At 52.5% G+C, this 17875-nt stretch overlaps 1 protein-coding gene across 2 annotated transcripts in view; it reads left to right on the top strand.

Annotated features, from left to right (window-relative positions):
* Window positions 1–6516: 6516 nt before the first annotated feature.
* CSMD2 (CUB and Sushi multiple domains 2) overlaps window positions 6517–17875 on the top strand; it is a 683354-nt gene continuing 671995 nt past the window's right edge. For both annotated transcript variants that reach the window (XM_027967572.3, XM_060416549.1), the window contains exon 1: window positions 6517–6895. In XM_027967572.3, the coding sequence (XP_027823373.2) occupies window positions 6697–6895 (199 nt within the window). In that variant the 5' untranslated portion in view covers window positions 6517–6696. The remainder of the gene's footprint in view (window positions 6896–17875) is intronic.

Below are 17875 nucleotides of genomic sequence, written 5' to 3'. Positions count from 1 at the left end.
GGGTGTCTGGCTCAGGAACTGGGTGGATGTCGACGCTGGGAGCGAGCAGAGGGGCAGGGTGTGGGGTGGGGTTAAAAGTGGGTGAGTTCGGTTGTGAGTAGGCTGAGGCAGAGCCTCCTGCAGAGAAGACCAGACACTCCACAGGCACTAAGACTCAGGAGACCTCCAGGAGAAGATTTCTACCAAAAGGAACTCCTCGTCCACTGCTGCTGCTGCTGCTAAGTCGCTTCAGTTGTGCCCGACTCTGTGCGACCCCATAGACAGCAGCCCACCAGGCTCCCCCGTCCCTGGGATCCTCCAGGCAAGAACACTGGAGTGGGTTGCCATTTCCTTCTCCAATGCGTGAAAGTGAAAAGTGAAAGTGAAGTTGTTCAGTCGTGCCCGACTCTTAGCGACCCCATGGACTGCAGCCCACCAGGCTCCTCCGCCCATGGGATTTTCCAGGCAAGAGTACTAGAGTGGGGTGCCACTGCCTTCACTAGGGTGTGGCAAATGAGAAAGTCATCAAGCCATCAAGTACAGAGAGACTGGGGGGTTGCAGGACAGAGGTCTCCTCCCACCCTCTCCCCAACACCCTGGATGGCTGTGAGCAAGCAGATTCTTCACATGACACATCTTCCTCCCCACAACTGCCCACACTGCTTTCTTTCTGGAAGGTGCCACTTCTCACCCTCTCTCCAGGCTGAGCTAGAAGCCCTTCTCTTTTCTGTAACATCCTGCAGTTCTCCCAGAGTCATTATGCTTTCTGTTTAACTCTTTTCTTAATAAACTATCCATCCCTTGAGGGCAAGGACCACTGGTGATGTCTTATCCTCCTTTATTTTTGTTTACTCCACACCTAGCACTGGGGCCCGGCATGCAGATTAACGTCTGTGGCTGGCACAAATGAAGGGAAGAGTGAGGAGTAAGCAAATGATTGCAGATGATACTACAGCAAAAACATGGTGGAGTGTATGAGGTTGTTGCTAGCTGCTGTAATACACTGCAAGATTTTGTTGGCTTTTTGCTGTTCAAGGTCAGTTCCCACCTAACAGTCCAATTCAGATGTCCCGAAATGGTGGATGACTTTCCTCTCCATGGTTTGGGATCCAGATTTCCCCCATCTCATGGTTCTGCCATCCCCTAGATACCTCCAGATGCCCCGGGTCCAGCCAGCAAATGGAATAAGGGTTGGAGGATTTTATGGGAGAAGCCTTGAAGTCACATACACACACACACACATACAACTTCTGCTTAAATTCCTTGGACTAGAACCTTGTCTTATGACTGCACTCAACTGCAAAGGGGACTAGAAAATGTAGTCCTGGCTGAGCAGCCACTTTTCAGTGATAATTCAGCACTACTGCCATTTTTGGCCAGATGATCCTTTGGGGTGGAGGGAAGCATTCCTGGGTGGTGGATATTTAGCATCATCTCTACCCCCTAGAGGCCATCATCTCTACCCTGTAGCATCCTCCAGTGGTTACAACCAAAAATGTCTGCAGACACTGTCCAGTGACCCCTGAGGGCCAGGAGAACCAGGGTGATTGCCCTATATCATGGAACGGGAGGCATTCCGTTTGGATGTTCTGCTAGCTGACCATGCAGCAAGGGTCTTCTAAGTAAGCAGAGGGTGTGTGTTTGTTGGTGGGGGTGGGTGCTAGTTAGGAGAAGCTACCTGAAGGAGGTGACACTTGAGCTGAGTGACTGGGAACTGTCTACTCTGCACAGTGAGACAAGGAACGGTATTGCAGTCAGGAAGCAGCTTGAGTGAAAGTCTGGGGGCTATGATAAGGTAGCTGATGGGAGGGACTTCAAGGAGAGATGAGAGCCTAGCATAGCTCCTCTCCTGTGGATTATGGCCTCTGACAAGCAGAGGGAACTTGGACTGATTTTGCCACTAACTCAAGTTCTGTCCCTTTCTTTGTTTCACCGTGGATTTTCTGCGAGAAATGCCAAGATTCGGTGGCCCCAGCATTTGCTAGAACTGGAGGGATGGCCCAGACTATGAGCCCTTTTCACATTTCCCTCCTAGTTGCAAGGGGTCCACAGCCTCCCCCAAGTTTGTTCTGGGCTCTTTCGTCCTGAACCCTGTCACCTCTCCTTGGGAAGCTGTCATCTCTATGGTGACAACTTTACTCTTGGGAAATACTAGCTTCTGTGTGAGTGTGCTACTCACTGAAAAATTCCCACCCTCCGCTCAGACCTCAAACATTTCCTCTGAGCTGGTCTTGGCTCTGCAGCCCATCTCTGCCATCCTGCCTCCCCCTCAGCCTCCGTTTCTGCCTTCATTACCACGACATCCATTTGCCTGCTCGTTTTCTGTCTTTTGGCTTTAGAAGGGTCTTTTATCCTCTTCTTGGGTCAGAATGAAACTTGCAGGGCATCAAGTATACTTGATGTATAGGGCAGCCCCTATACTTGAGTCAGGCTGAGTTCTCCAGAGCCGGGCCTTGTTTTCTTTCTGAAACAAACCCTGATCTTATCCGGGAACGAGACTTATCTTGATGAGTCACCACACACACTGGGCTTTTTTTTGTGCTACCTGATGTTGTGGAGAGACCCTGACCCATGGCTGCCTCTGGCTCCTGGAGAGACTGGAAGGGGTGGGCAGGGAGCCAGCCCTAGGGGCTGGGCTGAGTCACATTCTCAGGCTAGAAGGAGTTAGCTCTTGGACCCCACCTCTTATCATCTCTTGGACCCCTGCCTCTCCCTTGGACTTCAAATGTTCCCAGGGTCCCCATCTTTGGTCTTCAGAGGCATCCACCTTTGCAGACTCCTTCTTGATAAAGCAGTCCATGCAACCTAATGGACCTCTCTTTAAATATATTTTCTGACTGTTTTGCATTCCTTTTCTCTCTTTCCTCCACCTGAACAGTCCTCCCCTCCTGTGATGTGCTGAACTGTGTCCCTTCCTACGTCGAAACTGTAACCCCCAGGACCTCAGAATGTGACTCTATTTGGAGACAGGGCTTTAAAGAGGTGATTAAGTTAAAACTAAATCTATAAGGCGGGGCCTAACCCAGTATGACTGCTGTCCTTGTAAGAAGAAGAAATTTGGACACAGACATGTGCAGAGGGCTTCCCAGGTGGCTTCCCTGAGGCTTCCCGGGTGGTGCTAGTGGTAAAGAATCTGCCTGCCAATGCAGGAGACATAAGACATGTGGGTTCGATCCCTAGGTCGGGAAGATCCCCTGGAAGAGGGCATGGCAACCCACTCCAGTATTCTTGCCTGGAAACTCCCATGGAGGAGCCTTGCGGGCACCAGTTCACGGAGTCGCACAGAGTCAGACACGACTGAAGCGACTTAGCACGCACACACGTACAGTGGGAAGACACTATAAAGATGTAGGGGAAAGACAGCCGTCTGCGAGTTGAGGAGAGAGGACTCAGAAGAAGCCAACCTTGTCAACACCTTGATCTCTGACTTCTAGCCTCCAGAACTTTGAGCCAATACATTTCTGTTGTTCCGGCCACACTGTGCGCAGTCCTTTATGATGGCAGCAGCCCTAGCGAACGAATTCACCTTGTGCTCCCCCCCTGCCTGAGAACTCCAGTCTCCTCACCATCCCCTGCGACACGCTGCAGGATCTGGTTCCGGCTTCATCCTCCCCTCACCTCTGTGAATAACAGGTGTCCCTGCTCTTCACCTTGACCCAGACCCAGCCTCCTTCCCCGGTTCCCCTCCCTGTTCAGGGCCTTGCCCTTCCATTTCCCAACTCTTTGCATGGCTATTTGCCTAATTTCCAAAGCCATCTTGAAGGTCACCACCTCAGAGAGGCCTTCCCAGACCATCTATCTATTAAGGTATACCCTGTGTATTCTTTTTCACAGCAACTATGACCTTTTTAAAAATAGCATATTTAATTAGTAACTTTATATATAATTGTTTATTTATCACCTGTCTTCATCAAGCCTGGGATAGTTTACTCGGGTGTATACAGCACAGTCTGGCATGGAATGACACACAATTAATATCTGTTGAGGAAATCAATCTTTACCTTGTCCAAGTCTCTATCCAGGCCTCGGGGTTCAGCCCAAATCCTACTTCCCTCCTTAAATTAGCCTTATGATCCCTTAAGTCCAAGAAAAGCTTATTGTCTTGATGTGCCTTTGTTACTATCTGTAACCTGGAACGTGACTTTTTCATCCTGGCAGTCAACACGGCCCCCACTGTATGGGCTGGTGGGGGGTTTCTATCTCTGCCCCACATCTTCCCAGGCAGGACCACACACTGTGCATCTCTGCATTGCCCACAGTACAGGCTGGCACAGGGCCCAGAGCTCAGGAGGCCTCAGGAAATGTGTGTGGACGCAGATAGATCAGAGAGAGGGAGGAATGGCAGAGGAAGTCGGGAGCTGGGCGGGTGTCAGGGATTAAAAGGGTGCTCCTGCCCCCAGCGAGGAGGATGGCAAGTGTCCCGTTGCCAAGGAGGCTTCTGGGGTAAACATCAGCTGTGGGTTGCAGCAGAGTTCTGGGGCTGAAAAGGGGGTGGGGGAAGCCTACTGGCCTGGAGCCCCAGAATTGTAGAACAGCCCAGACTCTTTCCTGACCAGCTGCGGGATGCCGGGTGGATTCTGCCAGCCCCTATATTTTTTTGGAAGCGGACTCCTCCCGCAGGGGAGAAGGCCCAAGTTTAGGAACCAGGGCTCCCCGCCTTCCCCACCGCACCCCAGGGGAGAGCCCACCAGCAGAACCCCCACTTAGGGCCCAGCCAGTCCCTCCCTTCTCTCCAGCGCTGGCGCAGGCTGGAAGGCCAAAGCTTGGCTGGTTGAGTTGAGTCCTCTCTTTGGGGGGCTGGGCCTGGACAATGGGAAGCGACAAGCCCCCCCGCCCCGCCGCTCCCGGGACATAAAGCAAGCCTTTCACTGTGGAGTTCGGTCGGTTCTTGGCACCCAGCGAGGCGGCGTCGGGAGGGGCGAGAAAGCCAGCGAGTTTAGGGGGTGGGGAAGGGGCCCTGCGATTCTGAGGACGCTCACCGGACCTGGGCCCTTGGGGCTGGCTCCCCAGCTGCGGGATGAGCTCATACTGGAAGCCGGAACGACGCAGGGTGGAGGAGGGAGCCGAGCATCGAGGGAGCTGGGAGGTCGTGGCTCTGGGGAGCAAGTTTTGCGTGGGGGACAAGGGCCAGCATCCACTCCTCCGGCCCTGCCGGCCGCTTTCCCTACTCGGCTCGTCAGCCCCGAAGCCCTTTCCACGTTCTTTCCCGGGGAATTCCCACCGACCGCGGGCCACGGACGCCCGGGCTCGCAGATGCTAGAGCTCAGGCTAGCCACCCCTTAGAGCTAGCGCAGCCTCTCCCGGGGGCCTCGGGCAAAGCAGGTGGGTGCCCAGCAGCTAGTGCCTTTTCACCTGGCCCGCCGGCGGGGGCCTCGTCCCCAGGCTCTGCCCTCCTTGGTCCCCCGCCCCCACCCCCCACTCCCAAGCCACCAGCGTCTGTTCCCTTTCGCTGAGAGTTTGGCGTAGACAGCAAAGGAGCCATCGTGACTGACGGAGGAGCCTCGGAGAGACGAGACGGAGACGGCGACGGAGTGGGGGTGGGGGATGGGGTGGGGACCGGCGCTGAGCCCTTGGGGCCTGGCGGCCGCGGCGGCGGAGAGGACGTGGGGAGGGGCTCACGCCACTGGGAGAAGCTCGTCTGGTCTGGGGCCAAGGCTGGGAGGGGGAGGGTAAGAACGAGAAGAAGCCGGGTCCTGTTATTTAATTTGAGGATAAATTGTACAAGTAACTCTTGCACCGTCTTTCTACCAAGCTCACCTGCAACCCCCCCCCCCCCCCCCACCCCCACCCCAGCAGACAAACTCAGTCTTCCCTCCAGCCCGAGATTTTTGCCTTAGGGTAAGGGAAGGACCTTAGGGAGCCGAACCCGCGGGTTCGCCCACCCCCGCCCCCGCCCCATCCGCCCCCCAACTCTTAATCTTGGGTCTATGTACACACACCCTTCTCCTGGGATGGGTAGCAGGCTGCTGCCAATGGGGCTGCTAAGCATCGCCCCCCGCCCCAGATTTCAAGTTCAAAGCCGCCACCCAAGATCAGCTCGTGAGAGCTGTGACTTGGGGAACTGCATCCTTCTTTGGTTACCTTTTCCCAGACAGTATTCTAATTTCCAAACGTGAAAGAGGCGTGTGTGTGTGTGTGTGTGTGTGCGCGCGCGCGCTCGCGCCAGTGTGTGAGTGCCTGTGTGTCAGTATCACCGTGTGTGTGCGCGCGTGTGTGTATGGCGGGGGGGGGGGGATGTATTAATGGGTGATCTTATAAATGGAGACGAAAGAACTGAACTTAAAAGAAACTGGTCAATTGTAAAACAAACAGGAATAAACAACCCTTTAGATGTAATTTGTGGTTTGTCTGGAGGTGGAGGTGGCGCTGAAGAGGAACACCCACCCCCCAATATTTTCTTATTTGCTGCGCCTCCACCCCCAGCATTTGGAGCGGCGGAGAAGCGGCTCCGGAGTGATTAATCCGGGGATAATTCACCCCCCCCCCCCCGCCCCCCGGCGCGAACCCCGCGAAGCGGGATTGGAGCGAGTCATTTCCGAGAGCGCAGCGCGCCTCTCCCCGGCCGGGCGGACACTTGGTTCATTCCAGCCGCAGAAGCTCAGGGCTCCCTCGTACCGGGATTTTTTCCGAGCAGAAAAAAAAAGCTCCAGAGCTCTCCTGACCTCCTTTCTCCTCGGCGGCGAGCGGAGCCTCTCCCTCGGCGCTGCCGGCCGCGCCATGCCGCGCTCGCGGGGACGAGAGCTGGGGCGCTGCGGCTGCCCCGCGGGGAGGGCTCGCGCCGAAGCCGAGATTTCGGCGCTCGTGCCGGGCGCCGGGAGCCGCTGGGGCCGCCAGCCGCCGCCGCCGCCGCTGCTGACGCCGCCGCCTCTGCTGCTGCTGCTGGGCTGGGGGCTGCTCAGCGCCTCGGCCGCCGCGGGTAAGTCCGGCCACCCGAGCACCCCACCCGAGCCCTGAGCCCACCCATCCCCGACCCGGTCCCTGTCCCTTCCTCCGCCCTCTCCTTAACCTCCCGCCCCCCTCAACGCCCAACCTCCTGCTCAGCCTCGCCTCGGTCGCCCCCCGTTCACCCCCATCCTCAGCGGTCCTCCGCGCTACCCTCACCCTCCCTGCTATCCCCAAGCCCAGCCGCAACTTGACCGGATCCGGCCGGTGTGGGGGGCCTTGGGAGACAGACATCCCCGCCCGGCGTTGCGGGGCACCCGGACCGTGGCTTCAGTTTCTTCAGCCTCCCAGCCCCCAAGGCGCCAGGCTTTTCCCCGATAAACTTTCCTGGAGCCCTCCCCGCCTCCCAATCCTGGTTGGCACACCCGTCCTGGGGGGCTGGAGAGGAACGGCGCGCCCCCTCCCCATTCGCGCGTCTGCAGGGTCTGCCCTTCCCTGCCCCCGCCCATTTTCTCGCCACGGAAGCCCGCGCCCCCGCCGAAGCCGCCCGGAGACTGCGCTGGGAGCGGGGGGTCAGGTGGGCGGGGGTCCCGAGCTCGCCGAGCCGGAGGACTCAGGTGGGGGCTAGAGGGTGCTGAGAGACGGGCCGGCGGGGGCGGGGGCTGTGCCCGGGGGCGGGGGAGGGAGTGTCGCCGCCAGGCTCCGCGCCGCCACCTTCCCCGCGGTTCCCACTCCGCGCCAAAGTGCCCTTTCCCGCGCCCTGCTGCAGCCCAGTGCCGGGGCTGCGGCAGCGGCGGCGCGGGCGGCGGGACCTGCTCCTGGCGACCGAGTCGGGGAGGGCGACCGACCTGGCGGGCGCGGCGAGTCCCCGAACTTCGCCGATATCTGGCTGAGGCTTGCGGACCGGGAAGGCAAGCGGACCTTCGAGAGAACCCAGTCCCCAGTGAGGATCACTAGCCTCAACTAATGCCATCCCACTTTTCCCCCCTGCTCCCCTCTGAGGCTCAGCTCTAGCCACAGCCTAGAAAGTTCTGCGTCCCCGGGTGGGGACGGGTCCAACCGGCGATGCCTGGGACCTCATTTTCATTTAGCCAGGAGGCTGACACCCACAGTGTGTGTGTGTGGCGGGCGGGGAGGGGTGTGTGTGGGGGGACCCGTAACACCTGCTGCCCAGGCTTTGACGGAGGGCCCCTACGGCCTGGAGCCGTGTTGGTTTTCTATTTATTTTTTTTTTTAACCACCGATTGAACCTTTGAAAGCTTGGCTTCGGCCATCCGAACCTCCAGATTCTTCTCCCTTTTTGGAAAGTGCGACCCTTTCCCGGGGAGCTCTCTGGTCCACGCTGGGCTCCAGCATCTGGTGAGCCGGTCTCCGCAGACCGTGTCGCCAGCTCCTTAGCACGGAATGATAGGGTTGCTGGTGAGGAAGGGCGCCCGGAGCCAGCCCTAGCTCTCCCATTCCTACTTGACCGGACTTTTGTCAGTTCCTCCGAAGAGTCATAGCCGCCGACACCCAGAGAGGGGCGCCCGCGGCGCGCGCGCCTAGGAGCTCAGCCCTCGTGCACACCCACACCCACTGGGTGGCTGCGCGGTTCACTACGACGCCGCTGGTCACCCAGACTTGCCACATGAGCGGTGGGGCTATGGCTGGGTTGCTACCTGGCTGTCCGGCCTCTCAGAAGTGTGACCAGGTGCAGCCCCGGCTCTGGCTTGGCAGACCTGAGATGACCCTTCATACGATCCAGCTGTTTTTCCAGCTAGATTTGTCCCTGCCCTTTGGGCATGCCATGCCACTAGGGAAAGAAGAAGGCCAACTCACCGGAGCTTGCACCCTTGGGCTGTGCTGGAGAACTGTTGGCTGCAGCTCTTGGGTCGCCAGAGAAGCTGGGGGTGGGGGTGTTGAGTGGCTTGGGGGAGGGGATGCTTGCTCTCTGGCCTGCCTGCTCTGGCCTCCCCTGCTTCCAAATGCATTTCTTTTTAAACCCTTCCCGCATTCAGATGTGCTGCTGGCCTTGCGCGCAGCAGAGATTTGGAAACGGACTCGGTGACAAATGATGGCAGGATTTGGCACATTAGAGGGAAGCACATTTATTTTGTGTTCTCGTCACACTGTTGACTTTAAAAGACGCTCAGGACTGGGCTCTCTCTCTTCCTTGGCCCAGTGATGACTGGATAAAATGAGGATGGGATTTGAAAGGGGGAACCTCCTTATCTGCCTTTAACTGCCCTGACCCTTTCAGCCATGCCCCCACACTTAGCCCACCCCCAGCCTCCCTAGAGACCCTCCAACCCTTGTCCTCTCTCTCCCTCTAATAGATCAGTCACTCTCCTGCCTTGTGTTTCCCCTGAACAATTTAACTGAAAACAGGCCAACCTGGCTTCTTGGTCCTGTTGATCTTTCAGCTCCCGTCCCATCTTTCTGATTTACAAGTCAGCTCTCTTAGAATCGGTCTTGAGCTCACTTTCTGTGCCACTGTTCACTCCCTGCTGTCTGGCTTCTGTCCCCAGGACTGGATTTCTCTAGGAAAGATCACCGCCGACCACTCTAATTGCCAAACCCATCAACTTTTCCTTTCTCTTCCTTTACCTCTCTGTGACTGTGAACTCTGGATTACTCCTTTGAAAATTTCCCTTCCTTGGGCTTCTGGGACACCGTGCTTGGCTGGTTTTCCTCCTACCTCTTGGCTGTTCCTTCCCAGTTTCTAATAGTAGCACTTATGCCCCTCCTGAAAATCTGGCTTCCTGCGGTGTTCCATTTCTTATGCTTTTCCTCATTTCCTCTCACTCCTCCCTGGGTGAGCTCATCCAGGCCCATTTCTTCCTCTGCCACACTCTGAAGCTTCCAGACAGATTTGCCCTGCCAAGATGCTTCTCCCGATATATGTCTGTTGGCTTCCGAGCCCACGGAAGCTCTGGATCTAGACAGCCTGCATATCCGGCTGACTCTTGGACATCTTCACCTGGATGTTTCTCTTCCAAAGGAAACTCATTAGCTCTGCACCCAAACTCCAGTATCCCCCATGGAGGCTGCTGGTACCTGTAGCCTCCCAGTTACCCAGCCAGGAACCTTAGGATCATCCTCAAATCCATCCTTATCCATCACTTTCTGTCAGTTTCATTTCTCTCAATTGTTCTCAAACCCAGCTACTTTTCTCTGGATTAAGCAGCTCTGAGCACTGAAAAGGCTGTTATGCTTCCCATTTCCTTAATAAGTAATTTAAAATAAAGGCAATGTTAAACCGTAAATATGAGACATGCCTACAAAGTTCTGATTTTTCCCGTGCTAACCACTTCATTGCTTTGAAAGAAATCAAACATCGTTATTAAAAAAAAAAAAGAATTTTCCCTGCTTTGCCTCTTAAAAACTGGAGCGCTGGCCATCCCCATGGAATCATATTCAAAGTAGTTATTCATCTGCCTCTTGTGGGGAACTGTGAGCTCCCTGAGGGCAGGGCCAGTGCTTTATTTCTCCTGGCATCGCCAGCACCCAGCTCAGGACCTGGCATAGAACTGGTGCTTGATAGATGGTTGTTAAATTGGCTGATGATTTTTAAAAATATTTCTTTTGTGCACAGTTTTCTAGGGTCTGATAAGGCTAAATCAAGAGTTTTAGGGATCAAAGAAGCCAGCTGGTTTGCAGAGGTGATGAGATGACAAAGACCTGTTCTGCAGTTGCTTTCCCTCCAGAACCAATGTCAGAGATTGATAAGATGGCTCCTTAGGTTCTAGAACCAACACAAGGACATGCCCTGAGCATATACCCTGCCCACCCCGCCCAGGAAAGGCAGTGATGTATAGGTTTGAAATTCCATTTGTGATTAAGCTGTGGGTTTATGGTTTAAAAAATAAGCTGACCATAGCAGAGAGAGTTGACCGTATCTTGGGCTGGTGACAGTGTCGTTTTGTTCAAGGTGAGCATTGTTTAAGGAGATGTGGAATGGCATTAGAGAACTGGATTGCCAGAGCCTGGACACTGCAAGGTTTGGGTGTGTCTAGAAGAGTCCAGCAGGTGGCTTCAGAGACATCATCTCGCCTCAGGCATCTCACCTGCCTCTGTTTTATCATCGTTGTCATACCATCAGGATTAAGGGACGCTGAGGGCTCAGCAGAGCCAGCTGTTCCTTGCTAGAGAAGTAGCTGAGACTCAGACCTCCCCAAGGTTCAGGCTGCCCACCTGCAAAAGGGCCAAGTTATCACTGCATTGTGGAAGGGATTAGAAAAACCAGAGATGAAACAGACTCAGCATATACATATCCATTGTGCCCATGGCGTGGAAGATGGGCCTGGAACAAGAACACCGAGGACAAAAGACTCTGCTAGGAAGTCTGTATTCTCCTCCACTCACCCTGCTCAGAAAATTTTCTGGGTACCCAGGGGAGTGACGCTAACAGCCAGGGTCCGCTGAGTCCTGATGGCAACCCAAGCACTTGCGTGTATTAACTCGACCCTCACAGCAACCCAGTGAGGCTGGCAATATCATTCTCCCTCTATTATCCATGAAGAAATAGGTTCAGAGAGGACACATAACTTACGCACATAACCAGTCAACCAGGGATTGAACACAGGTCTGCCTGATCCAGAATCCTTCACTGGCAACCACGCTGTTATCTGGGGTCTAAGGAGAAATGTTACAACCCAGGAAGCCTTCCACACAGGTGGCCTGTCTTTGTCCTGCCTTTCTGTCTGGGCTTGTGCATCAGTGATGTTCTGCTGCTTTGGCACTTGAGGCCCGGATCCCAAACTTCCAGCCTCTCAAGCAGCTGTGGTCCGTCCATCTCCCTCACAGCTCCTTGGGGATGACTGCAAAGTCATCCTTGATTTGCTTCTAGTCCCAGAGTTCAGTTCCTTTCAATTGAACTCTGCTGTGAGCTCTCACAGCTCCCCAGGTTGTAAAACCCTTCGTATCGTAAAACTCATCAGGACATATTGGAATTTCCTGTTTAATGAGACAATGTCCGCCTTTATTCCCTAAGGCTCTGTGAACACACAGCACAGAGCAGACAGTCAACACTTGTTGAAAGGATCAGAGGCAGGCTCTCTAGAGCCCAAGTTTCTCTCGTTCTCTCTGACTGCACTCTTGGACTTTTCCAAGGCAAGGGGCTTGGAGGAGTGGGAAGCATTGAAGGTGTATCCCTGTGTGGGAGACAGCGCTAGGTCCTTCTGCATATTACTAATAATAACTCTCTTTTACTGAGTGCTGGCTAAGTGCTTTACAGACATTACTATTCAATTCTCACAACAATTTAGGTGCTATAATATCATGTTTGAAGAGGCTGAGACTCAGAAATTAAGCAATTTGGCCAAGGTTATAGAGCAGATAGGAGAGGAAGCAAGACTGAACCTCAGAGCCAACTTGACTCTAGGACTCATTCTTTTAATTCATGGAAAGATCTGTCACAGTGCGGGACCTGTGGTTAGCACTCGGTGTTTCATATGTTAGATGCTGCCACTACTGCTGCTGCTGCTACTACTGTCTTTGGGCTTTCTGCACCAGCCTCTTAGAATTGTGAGAAACAGGTCTGATTCTGTACCACTCTAAGATGCCGTTAGATGCATCAGCAAGAGTCTTTCTTCTTGTTCCTCCCACTGAAAGCACGCTCATTAGAACCTGGCTTTCTTGTCCGTCCATCAGCCCAGGTCATCATATCTCTTCCTGTGCCGTATTGTGCTTAGTCGCTCAGTAGTGTCTAACTCTTTGCCACCCCTAGAGGACTGAATGGAGAAGGCAGTGGCACCCCACTCCAGTACTTTTGCCTGGAAAATCCCATGGACTGAGAAGCCTGGTAGGCTGCAGTCCATGGTGTCGTAAAAGTCGGACACGACTGAGCGACTTCACTTTCACTTTTCACTTTCCATGTGTTGGAGAAGGAAATGGCAACCCACTCCAGTGTTCTTGCCTGGAGAATCCCAGGGACAGAGGAGCCTGGTGAGCTGCCCTCTATGGGGTCGCACAGAGTCCAACGCGACTGAAGCGACTTAGCAGCAGCAGCAGAGGGCTGAAAAGGGAAGGCTCTCTAGCGCCTCCTAGAGGTTGGAGCGCATCACTGACATTGCCTTCCTTTGGTTTCCCTCTTCGTGGTGTGCATGCTGTCTCGCTTCAGTCCTATCCAACTCTTTGTGACCCTATGGACTATAGCCCATCAGGCTCCTGTGTCCATGGGGATTCTCCAGGCAACAGTACTGAAGTGGGTCGCCAGGCTCTCCTCCAGGGCATCTTCCCACCCAGGAATGAACCCATGTCTCTTAATATCTCCAGCATTGGCAGGCGGTTTCTTTACAACTGTGGAAAATTCTGAAAGAGATGGGAATACCAGACCACCTAACCTGCCTCTTGAGAAATCTGTATACAGGTCAGGAAGCAACAGTTAGAACTGGACATGGAACAACAGACTGGTTCCAAATAGGAAAAGGAGCACGTCAAGGCTGTATATTGTCACCCTGCTTATTTAACTTATATGCAGAGTACATCATGAGAAACGCTGGACTGGAAGAAGCACAGGCTGGAATCAAGATTGCCGGGAGAAATATCAATAACCTCAGATATGCAGATGACACCACCCTTATGGCAGAAAGTGAAGAGGAGCTAAAAAGCCTCTTGATGAAAGTGAAAGAGGAGAGTGAAAAAGTTGGCTTAAAGCTCAACATTCAGAAAACGAAGATCATGGCATCTGGTCCCATCACTTCATGGGAAATAGATGGGAAACAGTAGAAACAGTGGCAGACTTTATTTTTGGGGGCTCCAAAATCACTGCAGATGGTGACTGCAGCCATGAAATTAAAAGACGCTTACTCCTTGGAAGAAAAGTTATGACCAACCTAGATAGTATATTCAAAAGCAGAGACATTACTTTGCCGACTAAGGTCCGTCTAGTCAAGGCTATGGTTTTTGCAGTGGTCATGTATGGATGTGAGAGTTGGACTGTGAAGAAAGCTGAGCGCTGAAGAATTGATGCTTTTGAACTGTGGTGTTGGAGAAGACTCTTGAGGGTCCCTTGGAATCCAATGAGATCCAACCAGTCCATTCTGAAGGAGATCAACCCTGGGGTTTCTTTGGAAGGAATGATACTAAAGCTGAAACTCCGGTAGTTTGGCCACCTCATGTGAAGAGATGACTCATTGGAAAACACTCTGATGCTGGGAGGCATTGGGGGCAGGAGGAGAAGGGGACGACCGAGGATGAGATGGCTGGATGGCATCATGGACTCAATGGACATGAGTCTGAGTGAACTCCGGGAGATGGTGATGGACAGGGAGGCCTGGCGTGCTGCAATTCATGGGGTTGCAAAGAGTCGGACACGACTGAGCGACTGAACTGAACTGAACTGAGTGCCCCCTGGGATATGGCTTCCCAATCTCTCTGCTCTACCTGCTACAGATTTTCCATGACGACAGGGGAACATCTGGGTGAACCTGCAAATGCAGGGTTATCTCAGAGTTTTCCGCATTACAGAGACACTGTCTCAAGATTCAGTGACTTTAAACAGAATTTGGCTTCCCCTTGGGCCCACAGAAAGCAAACGGTAGGCTCTACAGTGTGGGGAATTCTCAACTAGAAAACAATGGCGTGTTTCTTAAGGCTCTTCCCTAGTTCTTGTAAGTTAAAGGAAACATGAAGCTCATACTTATTTCCTTTCTGGGCTCGGGAGCTCAATTCCCCTTTCATACCCCATCTTTAAAGATGAGATACTTTCTTTTTTTTTTTGCCTGTACAAATTCAAGACATAATAAGAATTACATATTCTTTTTAGAGCATGCTTTTGATTCCCTATCGATAGAGTAGGCATTTTGGAAGTTTGAAAAAAATAAGGATAAGATTCTATATATTTTTCCCCTCCTCTATCCCAATATCCACTCAACTTTTAGATCTCCGGGGTCCTTTGGCTTTTCTCGTGTGGTTTCGTGTGGCATGAAGAATGGTCATACCCTGTGCACGTTAAGAAATGAGAACTTTGGCCAAGCGGGAGATGGGAGGGGAGTAGATGGAATGGAATGTCATGGAGGTGGGACTGAAGAAACAGGAGGATTTGAGATGGACTGAGGTGAAGTAGGAAGGAGTGAGTTGTGGTAGGATCAAGAGGAAACTGGGATGTGTTGGGATGGGATAGAGCGAAAGAATTGGGATGGACTGGGATGGGTGGTGGAATGAAATGGAATAAGACTGAGTAAAATATGATGGTTTGAAGTGGGATTGAGTGGGTGAGATATAGAGTGTTCAGGAAATTGACTGGGGTAGGATAGAGTGAAGTGGGAAAGACTGACTCAGAGGGGACCAGGATGGGATGGGATAAGATGGGATGGTGGGGTTGGGTTGGGGTGTAGTGGGACAGTCAGAATGTGGTAGAGTGACTGTGTTGTGGTGGGATGGGGTGGGATGGGGGAGTTAGGATGTATTGGAGTGGCTTGGGTTGGGTGAATTGGAAGGAAGGGCTGTGAGATGTGACGGGAGTATATAGCCAGTTGGATGGGCGTTGTGAGGAAATGGGAAATTAAGGAGGGGACCAGAAACAACCTAACCTGCCTCCTGTTATTGTAGCATCTTCATCTTCCTTCCCAGAACCCCTCAGTGCCTCATGTGCCTGAACCCTGAAATTCTAGCAGATAGAAAGTCCCCATTAGCCCTTGGTTCCACCTTGGTGTAGATCCTAAAAGGGTGCTGACACCACTGTCTACTGTTAGGGGGTCAGTCTTAAGGGAGAAAGTGGGGGTCCTGCATAGCCACCACCATGAACTCTATCAGAGAAATGTGCTAGCACATGGTAGGAGCCCCAGTGCAGCTCATGTCAAACCCAGCATCAGAGAAAGGTACTGTGCTCACCACAGAGCTGGTGGGGTAGCTATACCCACAGAAAGCAAAATTCTGGGTGCCGTAGGGGGTCACCTCTCTGATGTCCTCTTTTGGGAGGTCCCCTCTCCGGAAACTGCCTTTCACTTTCTCCCTATTTGTTTCTTATTGTTGGAAAAATTTTTAAACTGAATTGATCTCTTAGGGGATGTCAATTTTATCCTTGAAAATCATCATTATAAGGAACTCTTATGATGCTAAAAATAATGTATGTATAGTTAAATTACTGACAGCACCAGAAACTTATTTGAGAATCTTCTGTGTGGTCTGGAGCAGAAAATAAGGGTTCATATTACGGCACAAATAGCCTTGCTCCCTGCCCATGTCTCATTTATACTCAATTAAGTGCAATTATAATCTAGAAACCTCAAAAAATTATGTGTCCCTCTTCTTGGCTTTCAAATAGGAAATAGAATAAGGTCCATTATTAAGTAGCTACATCTATTTATTGATTGAAAGAAAGCAAGTGTGACAGTTGTAACTTGAAAGAGAGAAAGCAGAGACTTTGAAAGTTAGACCATTTGAGATACAAGTGAATTATCAGAGGATGTGCAGGCATTTTGTGTGGAGTGATTGATGGTCCTTTCTGAGATGAGCTAGTGTGGTAGAGTCGACTCAGGGCCCAGGAGGTTTGTATGTGAGTTGCTGCCTGACTCTCCATTCCAGCTGGCGTCTTACCACCTCCTGGCCCTCAGTGCTCCTCCACTGCCGTGTCGGGGGTGGGAGCCCAGGGTGGAGAGAGGCTCAGAGATTGGCTGAGGGTGGTGATGGTGTGTGGGCTCTGGCACATTGTGGCCTGCATGCTCAGTCGTGTCCGACTCCTTGTGACCCCATGGGCTGCAGCCCGCCAGGCTCCTCTGTCCAGGAGATTCTCCAGGCAAGGATACTGGAGTGGGTTGCCATTTCCTACTCCAGGGGATCTTCCTGACCCAGAGATTGAACCCGCGTCCTCTGCATCTCCTGCATCGGCAGGCGGATTTATTTATTTATTCAGTTTAACCATTGAGCCACCTGGGAATCATTACTCAGCAACAAAAAGGAGGTGAAAGTTTAATGATTTATTTTCAATCCCTGACCAACAAGGACCTACTGTATAGCCCAGGGAACTATGCTCAGTGTTCTATAATAACCTAAATGGGAAAAGAACTTGGAAAGAGTAGCTACATGTCTGTGGATAACTGAGTCCCTTTGCTGTACACCTGTAACTAACACAACCTTGTTAATCAACTCTACTCCAATATAAAATAAAAATTTAAAAAGAAAATAGAATGTTCCTAGCATGAAAACTGCCACCTCAAGGGTGGCCTCCCTCCTCCCGGGGACCTGTGTGGCCCTGTCCTCCTGGCCTGGTCGTTTGTGAAGTGCTGACCTATGGGAGGTTCACAGCTGGAAGGAAGATGTTCTGGTATATTAATATTTTATATGCTTCTTGAAATTTGGCCTAAGAGTCAGGAAACTAGTTTTTTAGCTTTGGGTATTCCTCTACATATCACTTCTCCTTCTTAGGGCTGATTTCCTTGTCTGTAAAAGGAGGATATTAATACCCACCATGTCTATGTAATGCTGGACTTGGAAGTTGTTTAATCAACAAAACAAGAAAGGTCCAGAGGTTTTTGAACAGGTCACTAGTGTACCCCTCGCCCAGTGGGAGACCCTGCTGAGGGGCCGGGTTGGCTCGGCATCCCAGGGATATGCGTCTCCCTGTCTCTGCAGGTGGCCTGCCTGGCTGTGCGGCAGCGGGTGGGGGCAGGGGGTGAAGAAGGGCAGACTCGCTCAGCTTCCCAGCCCTGATCCTGAGAAACTGGAAGAGAAGACGCAGGACTTCCCATCCACTGCTCCTCAGACAATCTACTGCGGTCTCCTCCCGACCTACCCACCCACCTTGGGGCAGCTTTCCTGAGCTCAGTCTGGGAGAGGTGACTGCTCGGGCTTCATTTTCACTAACACATCCATCCAAGGGACAAGATTTACCCCGAGGCCTTCTAATTCTAGCAAGAAAAATTCCCTGTGTTCGACAACCACTGGGGCTCACATCTCCTGTGACACTTTGTTCCTAGAAGCATGGAAAGAGGAAAAGTGCTTGCAAGGATAGTTTTCCTGCTCATATAGAAGGAACAGCTGGGGGGTTTTCTGCTTCCTGCTTTTTTCCTTTTTTTTGAGCATAACATGGAAT

Source organism: Ovis aries, chromosome 1 (genome assembly GCF_016772045.2).
Source record: "Ovis aries strain OAR_USU_Benz2616 breed Rambouillet chromosome 1, ARS-UI_Ramb_v3.0, whole genome shotgun sequence".
Taxonomy (NCBI): domain Eukaryota; kingdom Metazoa; phylum Chordata; class Mammalia; order Artiodactyla; family Bovidae; genus Ovis; species Ovis aries.
The sequence above is the reverse complement of the archived record's forward strand: the minus strand, read 5'-3'. Positions and strand labels throughout refer to the sequence as shown.